The 21451-nt window shown below is 39.6% G+C and overlaps 1 protein-coding gene across 1 annotated transcript in view; it reads right to left on the bottom strand.

Annotated features, from left to right (window-relative positions):
- Positions 1 to 16160, bottom strand: part of IGSF10 (immunoglobulin superfamily member 10) — a 48294-nt gene extending 32134 nt beyond the window's left edge. The window contains exons 1-2 of the mRNA XM_046002168.1: positions 15967 to 16160; positions 13776 to 13905 (exon numbers count right to left, since the gene is read on the bottom strand). Of these exons, the coding sequence (XP_045858124.1) occupies positions 13776 to 13905; positions 15967 to 16160 (324 nt within the window). The remainder of the gene's footprint in view (positions 1 to 13775; positions 13906 to 15966) is intronic.
- Between the last annotated feature and the right edge of the window lie 5291 nt (positions 16161 to 21451).

The following is a 21451-nucleotide window of genomic DNA, read 5'->3' as shown; positions in this document are numbered from 1 at the left end:
TGACAAAGTACAACATCCACTCCTGACAAAAACCCTCAACATAAAAAGGCCATCTATGAAAAACCCAAAGCTAACATCATGCTTAATGGGGAAAAACAGAGCTTTTCCCCTAGATCAGGAACAGGACAAGGATGTCCACTCTCGCCACTTTTATTCAACATAGTACTGGAGGGGCGCCTGGGTGGCTCAGTGGATTAAGCCGATGCCTTCGGCTCAGGTCATGATCTCAGGGTCCTGGGATCGAGCCCCGCATCGGGCTCTCTGCTCCGCAGGGAGCCTGCTTCCTCCTCTCTCTCTGCCTGCTTCTCTGCCTACTTGTGATCTCTCTCTCTGTCAAAGAAATAAAATCTTTAAAAAAAAAACAACCATAGTACTGGAAATCCTAGCCACAGTAATCAGACAAGAAAGAAAAGGCATCCAAATTGGTAAGGCAGAAGTGAAATTTTCACTATTTCCAGATGTCATGATAAGTAAATTCCATAAAGCTGTGGGTTATAAAATTCACATATAGGAATCTGTTGCATTTCTATACACTGATAATGAAGTAGCAGAAAGACCACAATGAGGTATTACTTCACAACTGCCAGGAATGGCTACTATCAAAACCACAACAAATAACATGTGTTGGCAAGGATGTTGGAAAAAAGGCATCTTTGTGTACTGTCAGTGGGAACTCAAAGTGGTGCAGCCACTGTAGAAAACATAGAGGTTTCTGAAAAAAATTTAAAGTAAAACTACCCTAAGTTCTAGTAATTGCACTACTGAGTATTTACCCCCCAAAATACAAAATACAAAAACACTAACTCAAAAACATATATGCATCCCCCTATGTTTACTGCAGCACCAATTACAATAACCAAGATATGGGAACAACCCAGGTTTCTATCACTAAATGAATGGAGATATTTATATATATCACACTCACACACAATGTGAAATTAGCCAGAGAAAGCAAATACCATACAATTTCACTCACACATGGAACTTAAGAAACCAAACAAAGAAAAAAAGACAAACCTAAAACAAACTCGTAACTATAGAGAACTGATGGTTATCATTGCAGAGGTTGGGGAGTAGGGATGGGTGAAAAAGGTGAAGGAGATTAAGAACACACTTATGATGAACACTGAGTAATGTACAGAATTGTTCAATCACTATATTATATACCTGAAATGTAACACTGCATATTAATTATACTGAATTAAAAATATATTAAAAATTTTAATAATATATAATACTTAAACATAAAAAGTAATGGAATTTTTTTTAATTCCACAATAGCCAAACTATGGAAAGAACCTAGATGTCCATCAACAGATGAATGGATAAAGAAGATGTAGTATATATATACAATGGAATACTATGCAGCCATTAAAACACTGGTCATTAGGGGAATGTTCCAATTAATGTTCCAACTGCACGTAATTTATGAAGTGCAATTGGAAGCAAGGGTTCCCAAATAAACAGAAAGGGATGCCTATTTCAACTGGCATTTGGAAGCCTCCAAAAGATTTCAAAATTCCAAAACAGTTTCATTGAAAGATTCATTGCAAAATGTTAATGAGAAGTTAAAGAGAGGATGCCTTGGTGGCTGAATCAGTTGAGTGTCTTCCTTCAGCTCAAGTCATGATCTCAGGGTCCTAGGATCAAGCCCTGCATCTGACTCCCTGCTCAATGGGGAGTCTGCTTGCCCTCTTCCTCTACCCCTCCCCCTGCTCACTCTGTATCTCAAATAAATAAATCTTAAAAAAAAGAGAGAGAGATAAAATGTACCTAAAAGACTGTAATACTGGGGCGCCTGGGTGGCTCAGTTGGTTAAGTGTCTGCCTTCAGCTCAGGTCATGATCCCAGCGCCCTGGGATCGAGTCCCACATCGGGCTCCCTGCTCCATGGGGAGTCTGCTCCCTCTGACCTTCTCCCCTTTCATGCTCTCTCTCACTGTCTCTCTCTCAAATAAATAAATAAAATCTTAAAAAAAAAGACTGTAATACTGATACATCCATTCTGAAGAGACTATTAAACAGTTACCTTTTTAAAATAAGACCATCCAAGGATATAGGCAATTCTTTTCAGATTATAGTTCACTCCTTGATCAAAGGCCATAGTTAAAGAATGTCTTAAACCTAGAGAGGATTCTCAAGAGTTTTTGTAAATCAGTTACTTTCTGAGCCAAGTCAAGAGAACACATTGGCCTGTTCTTGTCCTTTTTTTTTTTTTTTTTTTTTTTTGGTATCCTGAGAACTTGGCTTGGCTTTCTGATTGTCTGGAAAACATAGGTTGTTAGTTCTTTCTTTGTCTATCTTTGGGAGAGACTCTCAATCTTGTGAAGATAGTATCTTTTACACCATCTTTGACAAAAGCTCAGGAGTTTAACACTGCCAGAAATATTTACTATTTGTTCCAGATGACACTGAGCAAGATATTTGAAAAGATTTAATAACTTTATTATCAAATAAGTTTAACTTATTCCATCTACTAGAGAAATAAATTTAGATTCAACCTTTGTAACGAATGAGTTTTGTACCTGTTTCATGGCAGTAATTTAAAAACAGAAGGTGTAACTTCTCTACATCTGTTTCTGTGTTCATGTGTGTCAGATATGTGTGTTGTAGATATGTGGTATTTTCTACCTCCAGATGGTATTGCTAAAATTAATGTGTACAAGAGTTCTGCTGAATTGGCTTAAAGAAAATTAAATGCTTATATGAATTATGTTGTCAAATATAATAGAAACTAATTCAAATATTTTTCAAATTCACTTGATCTGGAATGATCAAGTTTAAGTTTGTTGGCTTAATTAAAACAGGCATATCTTTATAGAGTTATTAAACTTTGAATATAATACAGATAATCTTCACTTTTATTCTGTTGAATTACTTAATTCATCTTATATCTCTTGTGTGATTCAGTAAAAATTACTTAGAATAATGTTTGATATTCTTTGATGTCTCATGACCTTTTCATGGGTAATCTAGATACAATTGTCAAGTACAAATAGAAGAGACAAAAAGTTTTAAAAGTTTTCCAACTTTGAAAAAGTTGAAAAAGTACCAACTGGTACTTTGAAAACTTAAAGTTTTGCTAAGTGATGAGTGAGGTTGAACTCACTAAATATCTAGATCACTTCCTGATAAGATTTAAAAAAATGAAACATTAACAACTAAACAGGTTTATCTACTTTTGGCTTGTTGTTACAGAAAAACTAAAATATTTGGATGTTAGTGCCATATTGGAGTCTGATGATTATTTTGGAAACATTATCAGAAGACAGTCCTCAAGCTCCACTGAAAGGGACCTTACCAAGTGCTTCTGACCTGGCATTGCTGCAAAACTACATGGGATTGGATGCACATCTTACTCATAGCTAACAAAAGCACCACCTGACATCTGGTCCTGTATAGTTGCTGGAGACCTCTGAATCAAACTGATAAGGAAGAGAGGTAGCTGACATTGAGGTAGATGGCTTCTGCCCCAAATGACAGATCAAAATCTCATACTTTAACAAGAAACCCTTCTCCTCCTTCTTCTTGTCTTCACTCTGGCATTCCTGGAAAGATAATGCTATCATCCATATCTCCCAGGCCATTGCTAAGGGCAATAACCTTTCAGATTGCTGGTTTTGTCAAAGATTTTTATCTGTCCATGATGCTAGAGATCTCCTGGTGCTCCTTATAGGCAGTTCTTTTACATCCAATGTCATTGCAGACTACAATCATCAGCCCTTCCTACCCCCTTAGAAATCTCTTACCAAGTTCAACTTTCATGTCCAGAATATCCAGTGCCTTTTTACCTTTCTCCAGTAAAAACTGTACTTGCCCATCAAACACAAATACCTGTGTTAATCTTAGTACATTTGCACCCCCATATTCCCATGATTATCTAGATGATATCTGTTCTCACCAAGAGAATTTATCAGCAGCACCCATCTTTGCAAGACATTTAGAACAACACTCTATTTCAGGTTTAGGGTCTCTCTTCTTATATGCATTGAAAAACATGACTGGCCGTTGGCTTGAACCAGTAAATGCAGCAGTCCTTGTGAACAAATCCGTTAATAGTACCTCCCTAATGGTAATGGTCTGTGTGTCAACAGGATTTGTCTTTGTGATGGTTATAATTTTTCTTCAGCCTAAAAATGTCTAGATGGCTGGCACACAGCTGGGCAATGCCTTCTAGGTTATCTAACGGTGCCCCTAACTGTCCATAGACAACTAAGATACTTCATCAACCAGCTCTCCTGTATTTATATCACTGAGTTAGAAAAGACCTTCAGGAGGCATTCATGATTCAGGGCCATACTTGCCTGGTTAGGAGTGAAAACGAATAAAGATATGATCAGGAACTTCTTTTTAACTACCAAAGGTATTGCAGATCCCATCACTAAGACCTGCACAACAAAGATTCTTGGGCTCTCTGGCCCACATAGTTCTCGGTGATAGGATAGCCCTTGACTATCTTTTAGCTGAGAAAGGAGATATCTGTGCTATGGCAAACACCACCTGCTCCATCTAAATTAACAATTCTGGGGAAAGTTGAAACTTAGTTACATAAAATCACTGACTAGACCATTTGGCATAAAAAGGTAACTCCTTCAATGGGGGTTATTTGAACTACTTGATTTTGCTTCGTTTGAGTCCTGTGGACCATGGCTCAGAAGTGAACTCTAAACATTGGATATGATCTTGCTTATAATCTCCCTGGTATAGTATATCCTCTTAAAATTTTTAAATTTATTTAAGTGTGAGAGGGAGACTGCAGTGGAGTAGGAGGACCCTAGGCTCTCCTCATCCACACATACAACTTGATAACGATAAAATCATCTTAAAACCCCTAGAAATTCATCTGAAGACTGGAAGAACAAACTCTACAACTAAAGGTAGAAAGTAGAGAGATGCAGCTTGGGAGAGAAATGGATTGTGGCCGCTGTGGTGGGGAGCTGCTGTCATGGAGAAGGGCAAAAGACAGACTAACACACAAGGGGATGCATGGGGAAAATGAATGCCCATAGCAATTGGCCTGCAAAGTGAAAGGGCCCGAATTTTGTGAGTTCTTGCAAACAGCAGGGCTTTAAACCTGGAGTTTTAAGGGTTGTTATGCTCAGCTCCGGGAGAGATTGGAGGGCACTGAGGCTTCACTTGGAAAGAAGGCAGGGCAAAGAGCCCACAGACATATGCCGTAGAAACAGCGATCTGAAGATGCTTGGGGAGCAGCTACAGATGCATATCCTAGAGGTGCACTGTTCAGAGAGACTCCTCCAAGAACAAAGGAACTGGCAGGCTCTCTTTCCCTTCCCTGCACCTCAGTAAAAGCACAGGGCCAAGTGCCAGTGAAGCACCAAAACTCACTACCTAACTTACTTACACCAAGACCCACCTACCTGAGCTCCAGAACTGCCCTTCCCAGTCAAGCTTGCCTCTGTCCCTGTGCAGTAGGCTGCCTCCCTTAGAAGATCAGCCCAAACCCATGCTAACACCATGTCTTTTGACCTGAGAGTTTTGTGTACATTCAGTTCTGGTGGCAGTGGCAACAGGTCTCATTTCACAAGCAAACCAGAGCACACTTCATTAAAACATACCACATTTAGGCCAGGGACCAAACACTGCCAATAACAGACAGAGAGCCTCTGCAGACAACTGGCCTGAAGGATAAAGCAGCCATGATATAATAGCAGAGCTCATGCAGCACACACTGGAGATAATCCTGGAGGGTCCAGGCCCTGGGAGACAGGTGGCACTACATTGCAGGGCACTACAGGAACTCTTCTTCATAAAGCCATTACCCTCAATAACAGGAGATACAGCTGACTTTCTTAACACAAAGAAACAGGCACAGAGACTTAAACAACATAAAAAGAAAAAGGAATTTGTCCCAAATGAAATAACAGGAAAGGACACTGCTAGAGTTCTAAGTAAAACAGATACAAGTAACATGCCTGATGGAGAATTTAAAGCAATGTTCATAAGGATTCTCACTGGACTGAAGAAAATGGTGGAGGACATCAGTGACACCATTAACACAGAGATAAGGAATAACATGGCACAGAGAAAGGGCTCAATAAACAAAATGAGAAATATACTTGATAGAATGAACAGCACACTGGAAGAAGCAGAGGAACAAATTAATGACCTAGAAGACAGAGTAATAGGAAGTAATCGAGCTAAACAAAAGAGAGAAACAAGAATTATGTAAAACAAAAATAGACTTAGGGAACTCAGTGACTCCATCAAATGTAATAACATTTGTATTATAAGAGTCCTGGAAGAATAGAGAAATGAGGGCATAGAGTTTATTTAAAGAAATAATAGCTGAAAACTTCCCTAATCTCAGGAAGGAAACAGATATCCAGAACTAGGAATCACAGAGAACCCCCAACTAAATCAACAAGAGCAGATCCACACCAAGATGTTCAATTAATTTAATTTCCATTTAATTAAAATGTAAAATATATTAATAAAAAAATTTTAAAGCAGCAAAAGAAGACAGTTACATACAAAGGCCCCTACCCCCGCAATAAGCCTATCAGCAGATTTTTCAGCAGAAATCTTCCAAGCCAAAGGAGTAGCATGTATTCAAAGTGCAGAATAGGAAAAACCTGTAGCCAAGAATGCTCTGTCCAGAAAGGCTATCTTTCATAATAGAAGGAGAGATAGTTTCCCCAACAAAAACTAAAGAAGTTCATGAGCATTAAACCAGTTTTGCAAGAAATATTAAAGGGAATGCTGTGAGTGGAAAGGAAAGACCAAAAATGACAGTCTGAAGGTAGGAAGCAAAAATGCAGGAAAAATGAATATTTATATTAAAAACTAGTCAAAGAACTCACAAAATAAAAGGCTATAAAGTATGATATCATATACCTAAAACACACGGACCAGAGGAGTAAAGAATGGGTTCAGACTTAAAAGATCACCAACTTAATACAGACTACTATACGTAGAATATGTTATATACAAATCTAATGGTAACCACAAATCAAAATACTAATACATATGCAAAGAATCAATAGAAAGAAATCCAAAAATCTCACTAAAGAAAATGAGCAAATCATGAAAGAAAGGATCAGAGAAAATTTTCAGAAACAATCACATAGCAAGTAATAAAATGGCAATAAATACATATCTCTCAATAATTACTTTAAATGTAAATAGACTGAACACTAATCAGAAGATACTGGGTGACAGAAAAGATTAAAAAAAAAAAAGACCCAGTATATGCCACCTACTAAAAAGACAGCTGCAGATTGTAAGTGAGGTGATGAAGATCATTAATCATGCAAATGACTGTCAAAAGAAATCTGGAGAGGCCCCTGGGTGGCTCAGTTTTTAAGTGTCTGCCGTTGGCTCAGGTCATGATCCTGGGGTCCTGGGATCAAACCCCGGATCAGGCTCCCTGCTCCATGGACAGCCTGCTTCTCCCTCGCCCGCTCTCCCTGCTTTGCTCTCTCACTTTCTATCAAATAAGTAATAAAAATCTTAAAAAAAAAAGAAATCTGGAGTAGCAATATTTATATCAGACAAAATAGGCTTTAAAACAAAGACTGTAGGGGCGCCTGGGTGGCTCAGTCATTAAGCGTCTGCCTTCGGCTCAGGTCATGATCCCAGAGTCCTGGGATCAAGCCCCACGTCGGGTTCCCTGCTTGGCAGGAAGCCTGCTTCTCCCTCTCCCACTCCCCCCTGCTTGTGTTTCCTCTCTCACTGTGTCTCTATCAAATAAGTAAAAAAATCTTAAAAAAAAAAAAAGACTGTAACAAGAGACAGAGAAGAATCCTATATAATAATAATGGCAACAATCCAACATGGACATATAACAATTGTAAATATTTATGCACCCAACATGGGAGCACCCAAATACATAAAACAGTTAATAACGAAGGAACGAATCCAAAACAATACAGTAATGGTAGGTACTTTAACACTGTACTTAACATCAATCGATAGATGATCTAAACAGAAAATCAACAAGGAAACAATGGCTTTGAATGACACACTGGACCAGATGGACTTAACAGATATATTTAGAACATTCTCTCCTTCAATAGCAGAATATACATTCTTTTCAAATGCACATGAAAGATTCTCCAAAACAGAACACGTATCAGGCCATAAAATCAGCCTCAACAAATACAAAAAGACTGAATCATACCATGTACCTTTTCTGGCCACAACCCTATGAAACTAGAAATCAACCACAAGAAAAAGTCTGGGATGAGCACAAATACATGGAGGTCAAATAACATTCTACTAAACAATGAATGGGTCAAGAAATCAAGAAATAAATAAGTACATGGAAACAAATGAAAATGAAAACACAATGGTCTAAAACCTTTGGGATGTAGCAAACACAGTTCTGAGAGGAAAGTTTATTGCAATACAGTCATAACTCAAGAAGAAAAATCTCATATAAACAACCTAATCTTACAACTAAAGGAGCTACAAAAAGGACAACAAGCAAAACCAAAAACCAGTGGAAGAAAGGAAATAACAAAGATTAGAGCAGAAATAAATGATATAGGAACTAAAAAAACAATAGTACAGATACCACAAAACCAGGAGCTGCTTCTTTGCAAAAAATCAATAAAACTGATAAACCTCTAGCCAGACTTATTAAAAAGAAAAGAGAAAGGACCCAAATAAATAAAATCACAGGTGAGAGAGGAGAAAATAAGCACCAATACCACAGAAATACAAACAATTACTAAAGAATATTAAGAAAAACTACATGCCAACAAATTAGACAACTCAGAAGAAATGGATCAATTCCTAGAAACATAAGAACCTACCAAAACTGAAACAGGAAGACACAAGAAACTTGAACAGATCAATAACCAGCAAAGAAATTGAACCAGTAATCTAGAAGTTTCCAGCAAACAGAAGTCCAGAACCAGAAAGATAGCTTCACAGGTGAATTCTACCAAACATTTAATGAAGGGTTAATACCTACTGTTTTCAAACTACTCCAAAAAATAGAAAAAGTAGGAAAACTTCCAAATTCATTCTATGGGGCTAGCATTACCCTGATAATAAAACTTACCCTGATAATAAAACTAGATAAAGACATCACAAAAAAAAGAGAACTACAGACCAGTATCTCTGATGAACACAGATGCATAAATCCTCAACAAAATATCAGCAATTCAAATCCAACAATACACTAAAAAAAAAATCATTCACACTGATCCAGTGGGATTTACTCCTGGGTTTCAAGAGTGGTTCAATATTTGCAAATCTATCAACATGATACATTACATCATCAGGAGAAAGGATAAGACCATATGATCATTTCAATAGATGCAAAAAAGCATTTGACAAAGTACAACATCCATTCATGATAAAAACCCTCTACAAAGTAGTTATGGAGGGAACATACTTAAATATAATTAGGCCATATATGAAAACCCATAACTGACATTATCCTTAGTGGGCAAAAATGGACAGCCCTTTCCCTAAGGTAAGGAACAAGACATGGATGTCCAGTCTCAATATTTTATACAACATAGTAATGGAAGTCCTAGCCACAGCAGTCAGACAACAAAAAGAAAGAAAAGGCATCTAAATTGGTAAGTGAAGTGAAATGTTTACTATTTGCAGATGACATCATTCTATATAGAAAGAACATGAAAGACTCCATCAAAACTGTTAAAACTGATAAATGAATTCAGTAAAGTCACAGGATATAAAATCAGTGTACAGGAATCTGTTGCATTACTATACACCCATAGTAAAGCAGAAGAGAAATTAAGAAAACAATCCCTTTTACAATTGCACCAAAAACAATAAGATAGGTAGGAATAAGCCTAACCAAAGAACCGAAAGGCCTATACTCTGAAAATTGTAAAACATTAATGAAGAAATGGAAGAGGACACAAAGAAGTGGAATGACATTTTATGTTCTGGGTTTGGAAGAACAAATGTTATTAGAATGACCATACTCCCCTAAGCAATCCACACATTTAATGCAATCCCTATCAACATACCAACAACATTTTTATTTATTTATTTATTTTCAGCGTAACAGTATTCATTGTTTTTGCACCACACTCAGTGCTCCATGCAACACATGCCCTCCCTATTACTCACCACCTGGTTCCCCAAACTCCCACCTCCCGCCCCTTCAAAACCCTCAGGTTGTTTTCAGAGTCCATAGTCTCTCATGGTTCATCTCCCCTTCCAATTTCCCTCAACTCCCTTCTCCTCTCCATCTCCCCTTGTCCTCCATGTTCTTTGTTATGCTCCACAAATAAGTGAAACCATATGATACTTGACTCTCTCTGCTTGACTTATTTCGCTCAGCATAATCTCTTCCAGTCCCGTCCATGTTGCTACAAAAGAAACGATGAATACCTTTCTGATGGAGGCATAATACTCCATCGTGTATATGTACCACATCTTCCTTATCCATTTGTTCGTTGAAGGTCATCTTGGTTCTTTCCACATTTGGCGACCGTGGCCATTGCTGCTATAAACATTGGGATACAGATGGCCCTTCTTTTCACTACATCTGTATCTTTGGGGTAAATACCCAGCAGTGCAATTGCAGGGTCATAGGGGAGCTCTATTTTTAATTTCTTGAGGAATCGCCACACTGTTCTCCAAAGTGGCTGCACCAACTTGCATTCCCACCAACAGTGTAAGAGGGTTCCCCTTTCTCCACATCCTCTCCAACACATGTCGTTTCCTGTCTTGCTAATTTTGGCCATTTTAACTGGTGCCAGGTGGTATCTCAATGTTGTTTTAATTTGAATCTCCCTGATGGCTAGTGATGATGAACATTTTTTCATGTGTCTGATAGCCATTTGTATGTCTTCTTTGGAGAAGTGTCTGTTCATATCCTCTGCCCATTTTTTGATATGATTATCTGTTTTGTGTGTGTTGAGTTTGAGGAGATCTTTATAGATCCTGGATGTCAACCTTTTGTCTGTACTGTCATTTGCAAATATCTTCTCCCAGTCCATGGGTTGCCTCTTTGTTTTGTTGACTGTTTCCTTTGCTGTGCAGAAGCTTTTGATCTTGATGAAGTCCCAGAAGTTCATTTTCGCTTTTGTTTCCTTTGCCTTTGGAGACATATCTTGAAAGAAGTTGCTAGTGGCTGATATTGAAGAGGTTACTGCCTATGTTCTCCTCTAGGATTCTGATGGATTCCTGTCTCACGTTGAGGTCTTTATCCATTTCGAGTTTATCTTTGTGTACGGTGTAAGAGAATGGTCGAGTTTCATTCTTCTACATATAGCTGTCCAGTTTTCCCAGCACCATTTATTGAAGAGACTGTCTTTTTTCCATTGTATATTTTTCCTATTCATTTTTCACAGAGTTAGAACAATCCTAAAATTTGAGTAGAACCACAACAGACCCCAAATAGTGAAAGCAATCTTGAAAATGAAAAGCAAATCTGGAGGCACTGGAATTCTGAACTTCAAGTAATATTATAGAGCTATAGCAGTCAAAACAGTATGGTACTGGCACAAAAAACAAACACAAAGATCAATGGAACAGAATAGAAGACCTGGAAATAAGCCTACAGTTACATGGTCAATTAATCTTTCACAAAGCAGGAAAGACTATCCAGTGGGAAAAGGACAGTCTCTTCAACAAATGAGGTTGGGAAAATGGACAGTCACAGGCAAAAGAATGAAACTGGATGACTTTCTTACACCATAGACAAAAATAAATTAAAAAAAATTTTTTTTTAAAGATTTTACTTTATTTGACAGAGAGAGATCACAAGTAGGCAGAGAGGCAGGCAGAGAGAAAGGAGGAAGCAGGCTCCCTGCGGAGCAGAGAGCCCAATGCGGGGCTCGATCCCAGGACCCTGAGATCATGACCCGAGCCGAAGGCAGCGGCTTAATCCACTGAGCCACCCAGGCGCCCCGACAAAAATAAATTCAAAATGGATTAAAGACCTAAATGAGAGACCTGAAACCATAAAAATCCTAGAAGAGAGCAGAGGCAGGAATTTCCTCTGACATCAGCCCTAGCACTTTTTTGTAGGTACGTCCCCTGAGGTAAAGGAAACAAAAGCCAAAATCAGCACTTGGGACATCAAGATAAAAAGGTTCTGCACAGTGAAGAAACCATCAACTAAACTAAAAGGCAAAACTTATGGCATGGGAGAAGATATTTGCAAATGACATATTCCATAAGTGTTAGTATCTAAAACATACAAAGAACTCACAAAACTCAACACCCCCAAAACATAATCCAATTAAAAAACAGTTCTCTTTCAGGGAAAACATCCAGGTGGCCAAGAGACACATGAAAAGATGTTCAACATCACTTATTATCAGGGAAATGCAAATCCAAAACACAGTGAGGGATCACCTCATACCTGTTGGAATGGCTAAAATTAACAACACAGGAAACAACAGCTGTTGGTAGGGTTGTTAGGGATAGGGAGCTCTTGTGCACTGTTGGTGGGAATACAAAAAGTGCAGCAACTGGAAAGCAGTATGGAGATGCCTCAAGAAATTAAAAATAGAACTACCATACAATCCAGAAATTCCACTTCTGCATACTTATCTGGACAAAATGAATACACTAATTCAAAAAGATATATGCAACCATATGTTTACTGCAGCATTATTTACAATAACCAAGATATGGAAGCTACTTAAGTGTCCATCAATAGATAAAGAAGATGTATATGTATATATGTATATGTGTGTCTACACACACATGAATATTACTTGGTCATAAAAAAGAATAAAATCTTGCCATTTGTCACAACATGGATGGAAGAAACGATAGTATTCTAAAAGAAATAAGTCAGAGAAAGGCAAGTATCATAAAATTTCACTTATTTGTGGACTCTAAAAAACAAAAAAGATACAGACAGATTCATAGGTACAGAGAACAGTCTGATGGTTGCTGGGGGCGGGGGAAGGGATGGGCAAAATAAGGTAAGGTGATTGAAAGTTACAAGCTTACAGCTATAAAATAAATGAGACATAGGAAAGTGATGTCCAGCATAGGAAATACAGTTAACAATACTGTAACAACTTTGTATCATGACCAGTGGTAGCTAGATTTATCATAGTAATCACTTCCTAATGTATATAAATGTTGAAGCACTTATATTGTACACCTGAAGCTCGTATAATATTATATGTCAAATATACACTGATAAAAAAATTTAAAAAATAATAAATCAGATATGGTTGTGTCTTTCTTGAACAGTTTTTTTCATGTATTTAAAAAATTTGATAGGCATCTTGAAGTGAGTTAGCTTTTCAAAATCTTTAAGTCCTACATATGTATCAGACATACTGATCTTTCCATGTATTTCCTCCCATAATCCCCTTTTCTCTTACCCCTAGATGTGTTTTATCTTTACTTTCTCACTTACTGGAGTAGTAATTCTTATCATATTTGGTGTATTCTTAGAAGTCCCCATAACTTTTCAAAATTTTTTGAAGAAGACAAGGTATAAATACAGTAAAAAGTTAAAAAGTACATATATGTGTCCAAAGCTAACTTCTGTCTAAAACAAGTCCCAGATGAACAGGACTAGAAGTAGCCTTTCTGCATTAAGTTTTAAAGGTACAGTAATCCCTGGGTATTGATTTTTTTTTTCTATTAGCCCAGATCTGAGAAAATGCCTCAGAATTTTCTTATTATTCTAATTTCCACAAACTATTGCATTTAAAGAGAAATCAGTCTCAGACATCCTCCTTGATGTCTCCCTCTAATGCACAGAATGTTGATTTTTGGGTTCCACTGGAATGGTCACCGTTCAAGGGTACATTTTGCCTCTTGAACCTGCACCTTCCCTGTCCCCTGTCTTACCTGCAAGGCCTGCAGATCCGAGAAGGTCTTAGCCGGGATTGTATGAATGCCATTGCTGTGCAGCATTAGCAACTCCAATTTGTTCAGGCCGGAAAAATCCGTTTCTGTCAATCTAACCAAGCTGTTGTACCTGAAATTAAAACAACAGGCATAAACTACGCCTATCGGCTGTGGTTCAGCTGTCAAAGCAAAAGCGCGCACACACACGTCCACACACAAAGCCCAATATCTCCCTTTTTATATTTTATTTTGTTTGAGAAAGAGAGAGAGCATGTGATGGGGGCAGAGGGAGAGGGAGAAGCAGGCTCCCCCCTGAGCAGGGAGCCTGAGGTGAGGCTTGATCTCAGGCTCCCGGGATCATGACTTGAGCCGAAGGCAGCATCTTAACGGACTGAGCCACCCAGGTCCCAGTACCTCACTTTTTATAACCTGTGCTCCAAGGAGAAAATCAAATGCCTGACATATATTGAGATTCGTCAGATGCCACAGAAGGCCCACCCACTCCCCATCCGCTTACATGCCCACACTCCCCTGCCCAGGATATACCACATCCCTCCTCATTTTCCACCCTTTCTACATGCACTGTTCCTTCAGCTTGGGATGCCGCTGGCTCTGCCTCTCTCTACTTGTGACTCCCGGTCAGGCCCAGCCCCTTCTTCCAGGACATGCCCCCACCCCTTGCTTTCCCAGGTAGAATTTCTCACTATAAAGTAGAGGTTGAGAAACCTGGACTCTCAGGGCACCTGGGTGGCTCAGTGGGTTAAGCCTCTGCCTTCAGCTCAGATCATGATCCCGGGGTCCTAGGATCGAGTCCCACATCGGGCTCACTGTTCAGCAGGGAGCCTGTTTCCTTCCCTCCCTCTCTCTGCCTGCCTCTCTGCCTACTTGTGATCTCTCTGTCAAATAAACAAATAAAATATTAAAAAAACAAACCAACCTGGACTCTTAACCATAGAGTTTGCTCAAATAATTTGGCTAGGATTATGAACCTAGGCCTTGGTAGTGGGTCAACCCTGGGTAAAATCAGCAATCTTTGAAGCCTCCATTTCTTCATCTATAACGTGCAAATAGTAGAAGCAACTTAAAAGGTGTCCTGAGGATTAAGTGAGTGAATGTGTGGAGAGTGCCCTGCTCAGTGCCTGATGGCGGTAAGGGCCCAGTCAGTGTTACCTATTATCATTAGTGAGTGTTCCAAGGAACTTTGCATGCTCTCTGAAGGTTCTTACTACTTATTGTGCATCTGTCTTCTCCCTTTCACTGTAGCTTCTAGACGTAAATAATTCATCTTGTTCCTTATTGTATCCCTGGCATATAATAGGTGCTTCCTATTATCAGACATATGATGTTAAATCGGATTGCACGTGTGTATATACACACACACACCACAGTTTTTCATGAGCCTTTAAAATATAATCACCTTAAATGACTCTTAATCTCACAAAACAAACTGGGGGTTGCTGGGGGGGAGGTGGGATTGGGAGAGGGGGAGGGGGCTATGGACATTGGGGAGGGGAGGCGAACCATAAGAGACTATGGACTCTGAAAAACAACCTGAGGGTTTGAAGGGTCAGGGGTGGGAGGTTGGGGGAACAGGTGGTGGGTAATAGGGAGGGCACGTTTTGCATGGAGCACTGGGTGTTGTGCAAAAACAATGAATACTGTTATGCTGAAAAAAAAATAAAATGGGAAAAAATATATATAATCACCTTTTAGTAGATTTAATTAGGTTTACGTTTTTTTAAAGAATTTTAAATTTTAAATAAGTCACTTTCCATGAAAAGAAGTCCAAGGGCCTTCTTAGAGGGTCTAACCAACTTTTCATATGTATCTTTTATATATGGGAGGACACTTCCAGTGTCCTATTATCGCCTCCTGATAAGTCACGACTCTAATTCTTAACAGATGCTATTTTCCAGTAAAAAGGTAGCCAGAATGAAGCTCTTCTATAATCTTGGGCCTCTCATCCTATCAAGAATGATTTCAGGTTCTAGAACTTTCTCCTAGTAAAAGTTTAACAGGAAAATGTTGTTTATTGTCCCTCACAAACTTAAGATCTTCATGTGCTTATTTCAGAAGAGAAATACCATTTTGGTTCATCTCCTAAAGTCACAAGTTTTGTTTGATATTTTGGGCAGGAAGCATCAGTGTGATGTCTGCTTGAGAAGGACACAAGACAAGGGGCCCCACGCACCCTAAATTAATACGCTCCACATCGGGTGAGATGCTGTCTGGGATGGAGGTCAGGTACCGAAATGTGCAGTGCACCTCAGTGGGCACGTAGCAAGCACAGCGACGAGGACAGGCATTGCTCCCGCGGCTGGCCACCAGGCATGTCACGGAGAAAGAGACCAGCAAGCAGGTGATTCCTCTGCCTTTAGCCTTCATTCTGGGGGAAAAAAAAAATCACACCTCAGAGTTCTAGGTATGGTTTGAGCAAAATTCCAGTACAACTACACACTCAAAGTCTATTATCTGGGAGAGCTTTCTGAAAGGTCGTAAGTGGCTAACTTCATTCATTCACAACTTGTACGGTAAAACTTACTCTTCACAAAGACTTGTGATCAAGTGAAGTATTTATTGTGAAAATTCCTTCAAGCTTCTCACTTCTTAGTGAAAAACAAAAATGCCTATGACTTTGAGAGTCAGTAAAAAGAAAAAAGAGAGACCATAATGAAGGCATTATGCCAACGGAAATACAGAAGGCCTAGTTTCCTGTTCACCCATTAGTTCTTTTAGACCAACTTTTAAAATACTGATTATAAAACTAATCCATGTGCATCATAGAAAGTTTGGAAGCTGTAAATAAGTAGAAGAAAATTACTTGTATTCCTACAACCCACATATAAACATTAATATTTTGCTGTATTCCTTCCAGCCTTTCATAGGTGGTGTATGTTTCTGTGTGTATGTGTGTATATATGTGACCAAACAAAATTTGTAACATACTTTATTCATTGAGTGTGTAATGTCTGTTTTTTTGCTTTATTAAAGCTTCTTCAAAAACATTTTTAAGAGGGCACCTGGGTGGCTCAGTGGTTTAAGCTGCTGCCTTCGGCTCGGGTCATGATCTCGGGGTCCTGGGATCGAGTCCCGCATCGGGCTCTCTGCTCGGCAGGGAGCCTGCTTCCCTCTCACTCTCTCTGCCTGCCTCTCTGCCTGTGATCTCTCTCTGTCAAATAAATAAATAAAATCTTAAAAAAAAAAATTAAGAGCTGTAATACTCCACTGGAAGGGTGAATAAATCTCAGACACGTCTTTAGTCCTTGCCAAAAAAGACACGTTGCACGCTTCACTGCCATGTAATAACCACAAGCCACAGTAGCTCCTCCCCCTCCTCCTCTTCTTCCTGCTCCTCCACTACCACCTCCTCTTCCACCTCCCTCCTGCCATGGGAGTCAGGGAGCATCATAAGGGAAGAAATATGCTCAGCTTCTTGGAAAAACAAAATTACCCATATGTGGGGCAAGCTCAAGGATCCAAACCTAATTTTCTCTTGAAATTCAGAATATGCAAGGATGGCAATAAAATTTTTATTGTGTTTTTCTAAGAAAAGTGACCTTCATAATTTATAAATCTCAACATTCCTTGGGATAGAATGGTTTCTTTGGGATTAGACCAGCAACTATCTTTTAGCCATAAACAATGCTAAAAATAGATGCAGAATTGCTAGTCTTCAAATACATAAAGATAGTGGAATTATCAGGATTTAGTCCAAACTAAAATTTAACATAGGATTAATCACATGACTTTTGTCATTATAACCATCTGATTACAAAAATTTTAAGTGAACATATGATTGAAGACAGCATTTCCACCTTCCATCATTATTTAAGCAAAAAAAAAAAAAAAAATGGTGGGACAAAGGTAATTCATTCAGCTAGAAACCCAGAGTTCTGGGTTATGCCCACATGAGAGTTATTTAAAAGAATCACAACTCTACAAGAACATATGGACAGTGCATTCCCACAAATTTAAACCTGAAAAATGTATATAAAATAGAAATTAACAGTACCTGAGCGCTTCTTTCCTGGTTCTGAATCCTCTCCTGAGCCAGGCAGAGACAGAAAATCTTACCAGTGAGTGAAAAACTGTATCCAAAACCGAGTGAGGAAAAGTTCTCTGCTCCCCAAAGGAGCAAATGGCTTAGTCTTTCGGCTTGCAGCTCAGGAGTGATACTCTGGAGAGAGACCTGGAGGGCGTCCACAGCTTCAGTGAACTCTAGCCTGTATGTGCCCACATTAAGCCAAAAGAAGGGTTCCTGTATTATAATTGTTACAGAAACAAAAGACAAAGTGGAAGTTTTAAAATTTCCTTTCTCTTCCCTCAACAGTGTGCTTTAAAACCTCCCTAAAGTTGTCATTGAAATATAACTATTAATATCACTCCATTTTTCCCTCCCAGGTCCCAGGAGTTTCTCTGTTTTTGGACATATCTGTCATAGATGCCCACAATAAGAGTCTCCAGCTACTGAATTAATCTTTGCATCTCTTGCCTGGCATCAGTCACTGAAGGGGTGACTTGCTCCTGCTTGCTTTAATAGCCCCTCGCTCCCCATGCGTCCTCTCTGTGCACTCTCCCCAGCTGCCTCCTGCTGCGAGACTCGCTGCGTTCCCATGCCGAGCCCCTAATCCCTCGAGCGTCCAGTCCGTCCCCTGCCAGGAGTGGATTGGCGGAGCAGCTCACCTCTTCGCACAGGTGACCAATGGGCTCACGCTGTCGCGGTGTCCCAAGCTCAGCCGCGGGGTCTCAGGACCTTCCAGAGCCAAGGAGGGAAGGGGGGGCGGGGACTGGGGTGACGTTGAATTATGTGCCTGGGGACTCCGCCGGGATTCTGCGGCACAGGGAAAATAAACGACCACCAGCTCCTCTTTATTTTTGAGAGCGCACGGGATGCCTCTTTGCCTTCTGTCTCATTTCCTCCTTGACTTCTAATTCCCGGGCAAACGGGAGCAGGTGGGCAGGACAGTTTCAGTGCGTGGATGTTCAAGCCAACGTCACCTCCTTCACCTGTTGACAGGTGGGCTTGGGGCTTTCGGAGTTCGGCTGAGTTCCCACTATCTGTAGCTCCTGGAAGTTCTGCTCCAAGGCTGAGAGTTGGGGAGGAAAACCTGTGATACCTGCAGTTTGAATCTCCTGTCTGGCCCATTTGGAGAAACTCTCTTGTGAAAAGGGTCACTAGACAACTGGATTTAAATGGATTTATTTGCTGGGGTTGTGTGCCCCTCTGTCCTCTTCACCCTCACTGTCCAGGAATTACCCCTAATAGGAGACCTTGTTTCATAGCTCCTGCGACTGTAAACAGAGCTCCTAAGGTTTTGACTCATTAACACTGAATTAATGTAACTAAAATGACCTTGTTTCACTCTCTCTGGTTATACTGTATGGAAGTTTTTTTTTTTTTTTGGTTTTTTTTTTTATTTTTTTTATTTTTTTTTTATTTTTTTTCCCTTTTTATTAATTTTTTCAGCGTAACAGTATTCATTCTTTTTGCACAACACCCAGTGCTCCATGCAAAACGTGCCCTCCCCATCACCCACCACCTGTTCCCCCAACCTCCCACCCCTGACCCTTCAAAACCCTCAGGTTGTTTTTCAGAGTCTGTATGGAAGTTTTTGATGGGAATTTAAAACGAGTACTTCAGAACGGTGGGACTCAGGGGCAAACAACATCAACCTCACCCGGGGCCTTGTTAAAAAAATGAATTCTCAGACTCCATCCCAGAACCACAGCTCAATCAGAAATTGTAGGGATGGGACCTTGGAGTCTGCGTGTTAACAAGCTTTCCTGATGATTCCCATGTAGCTAAATTTTGGGAACTGCTAGTTTAGGGAAATAACTTCCTAGAATGATAACAGATTATTCTGGGGGTTTTACTCTGTGACAAGAACTATTATAAGCATTTTACAAATATTGACTCATTTAAACCTCAGGATACCACCAAAAAACAAAAAGAATGTAGTCCATTTTGAGGCACATAAAGAAAAGTGACTTGCTCCAGGTCACTCCAGCTTTTAAGCAGAGAACTAAAGTTGATTCAGACCCAGGCAGCCTGGCACTATAGCCTTCCCAGTTAACCACAGACCCATGGCTGCCTCGGGAATGTTCCATATCCAAGGGCTAAGCATTCAAATGATTTATAGTTAGTAATAAGTTGGTAACCAGGGTGAAATTACAGAATCAGAGACTCACAAGTAACTCTAAAAGCACGTGTGATATGAACATGGTCTTTAGCTCCTTAGAGATGACATGGTTCTTTAAGTTAAAAATTCATGTGTGAGGTCCAAACTTGGATGATCACTTTGGAAATATGGCATCTTTGTGGATTCTTGGAATCAACAGTTTTTCTTCTAAAGCTCCTTGATGACCAACCCTGTGGTCATAGTCAATTTCTAATCAAACTTTGGACTCCCAGACCCCCACTAAGATGAACCACAGGAGGAGGACTGTGACATGTTCTATTTCTATTTTTCCCAGGGTGGTAACCCCAGGGTCATTTTTTTTTTTTTTTTTTTTTGTGCCATCAGTTCTGAAAATAACCATTTGGGAATATTTGCTTGTTTTAAGACTTTTTATGAGGGAAATTTCTACAACTGTTTTATTTCTACAAATGCTTTATATGTGTTGCATAATTCTCAAATATTCTCCAGAGATAGATGCTTTAAGTATACCCATTTTTCAGATGATATTCTGAGGATAAAACATGTTAAATGATTCAGATCCAGAATACAATACTCAATGACTTTTAACTGCAAGAGGCCTGCTTTTTAAAAAGATTTCATTTCAGAGAGTGTGTGAGTCTGTGTGTGTGTGTGCCTGTGTGCACGCACATGCACTGCGCACATGTGCAGAGGGAGGGGAGGGAGTAGGGGAGAAAAGTGACTGGGGTGGGGAGAGAGGGAGAGAGAAAGTGGAGAGGGAAGAAGGAAGGGGAAGGGAGCAGGGACCCTGATGCTGGAATGAGTCCCAGGACCCTGGGATTGTGACCTGAGCCAAAGTTAGATTCTTAACCAACTGAACCACCCAGGTGCCCCCAAGTCCTAGATTTTTAAACTCATTCATATGCATGTCAACAGATAAAAAGATGTCAAAATTTTATGTATCTTTTAATAAGTCACAATCATTACTGGCTCCTACCTTTATAATTTTCATATTTTTAAAAAGATTTTATTTATTTATTTGACAGAGAGAGATCACAAATAGGCAGAGAGGCAGGCAGAGAAAGAGGTGAAGCAGGCTCTCTGCTGAGCAGAGATCCTGATGTGGGGCTTGATCTCAGGACCCTGAGCTCATGACCTGAGCCGAAGGCAGAGGCTTAACCCACTGAGCCACCCAGATGCTCCTATAGTTTTCATATTAATTAATCAACCAAATAATCTAGTCATCCACTTAGTGATTTCAATAGCACATAAGTAGACCTAAAATCCTGGCCACTCCTTTTATGAAGTTACAGTCTAGTGGGGCAGGGGATAAGTGCCATGAAAACAAATACTGCAGGTTATAGAAAGAAATCAATTAGTGTCAACCTTGCTTCAATATAATTGTACTTCAGCCAACCCAAGTCAAACTGGATGGCCCTAAAACTTATGTATCAATGAATTATTAGTATTCCAGACCCTTAGTCCTTTATTCATTCGTAAGACCACGTATGGGTACAATTTTGGAAGACAGAGATAATT

This window comes from Meles meles, chromosome 4 (genome assembly GCF_922984935.1).
Source record: "Meles meles chromosome 4, mMelMel3.1 paternal haplotype, whole genome shotgun sequence".
In the NCBI taxonomy this organism is placed as follows: domain Eukaryota; kingdom Metazoa; phylum Chordata; class Mammalia; order Carnivora; family Mustelidae; genus Meles; species Meles meles.
This window is presented reverse-complemented; position numbering and strand designations above follow the sequence as displayed.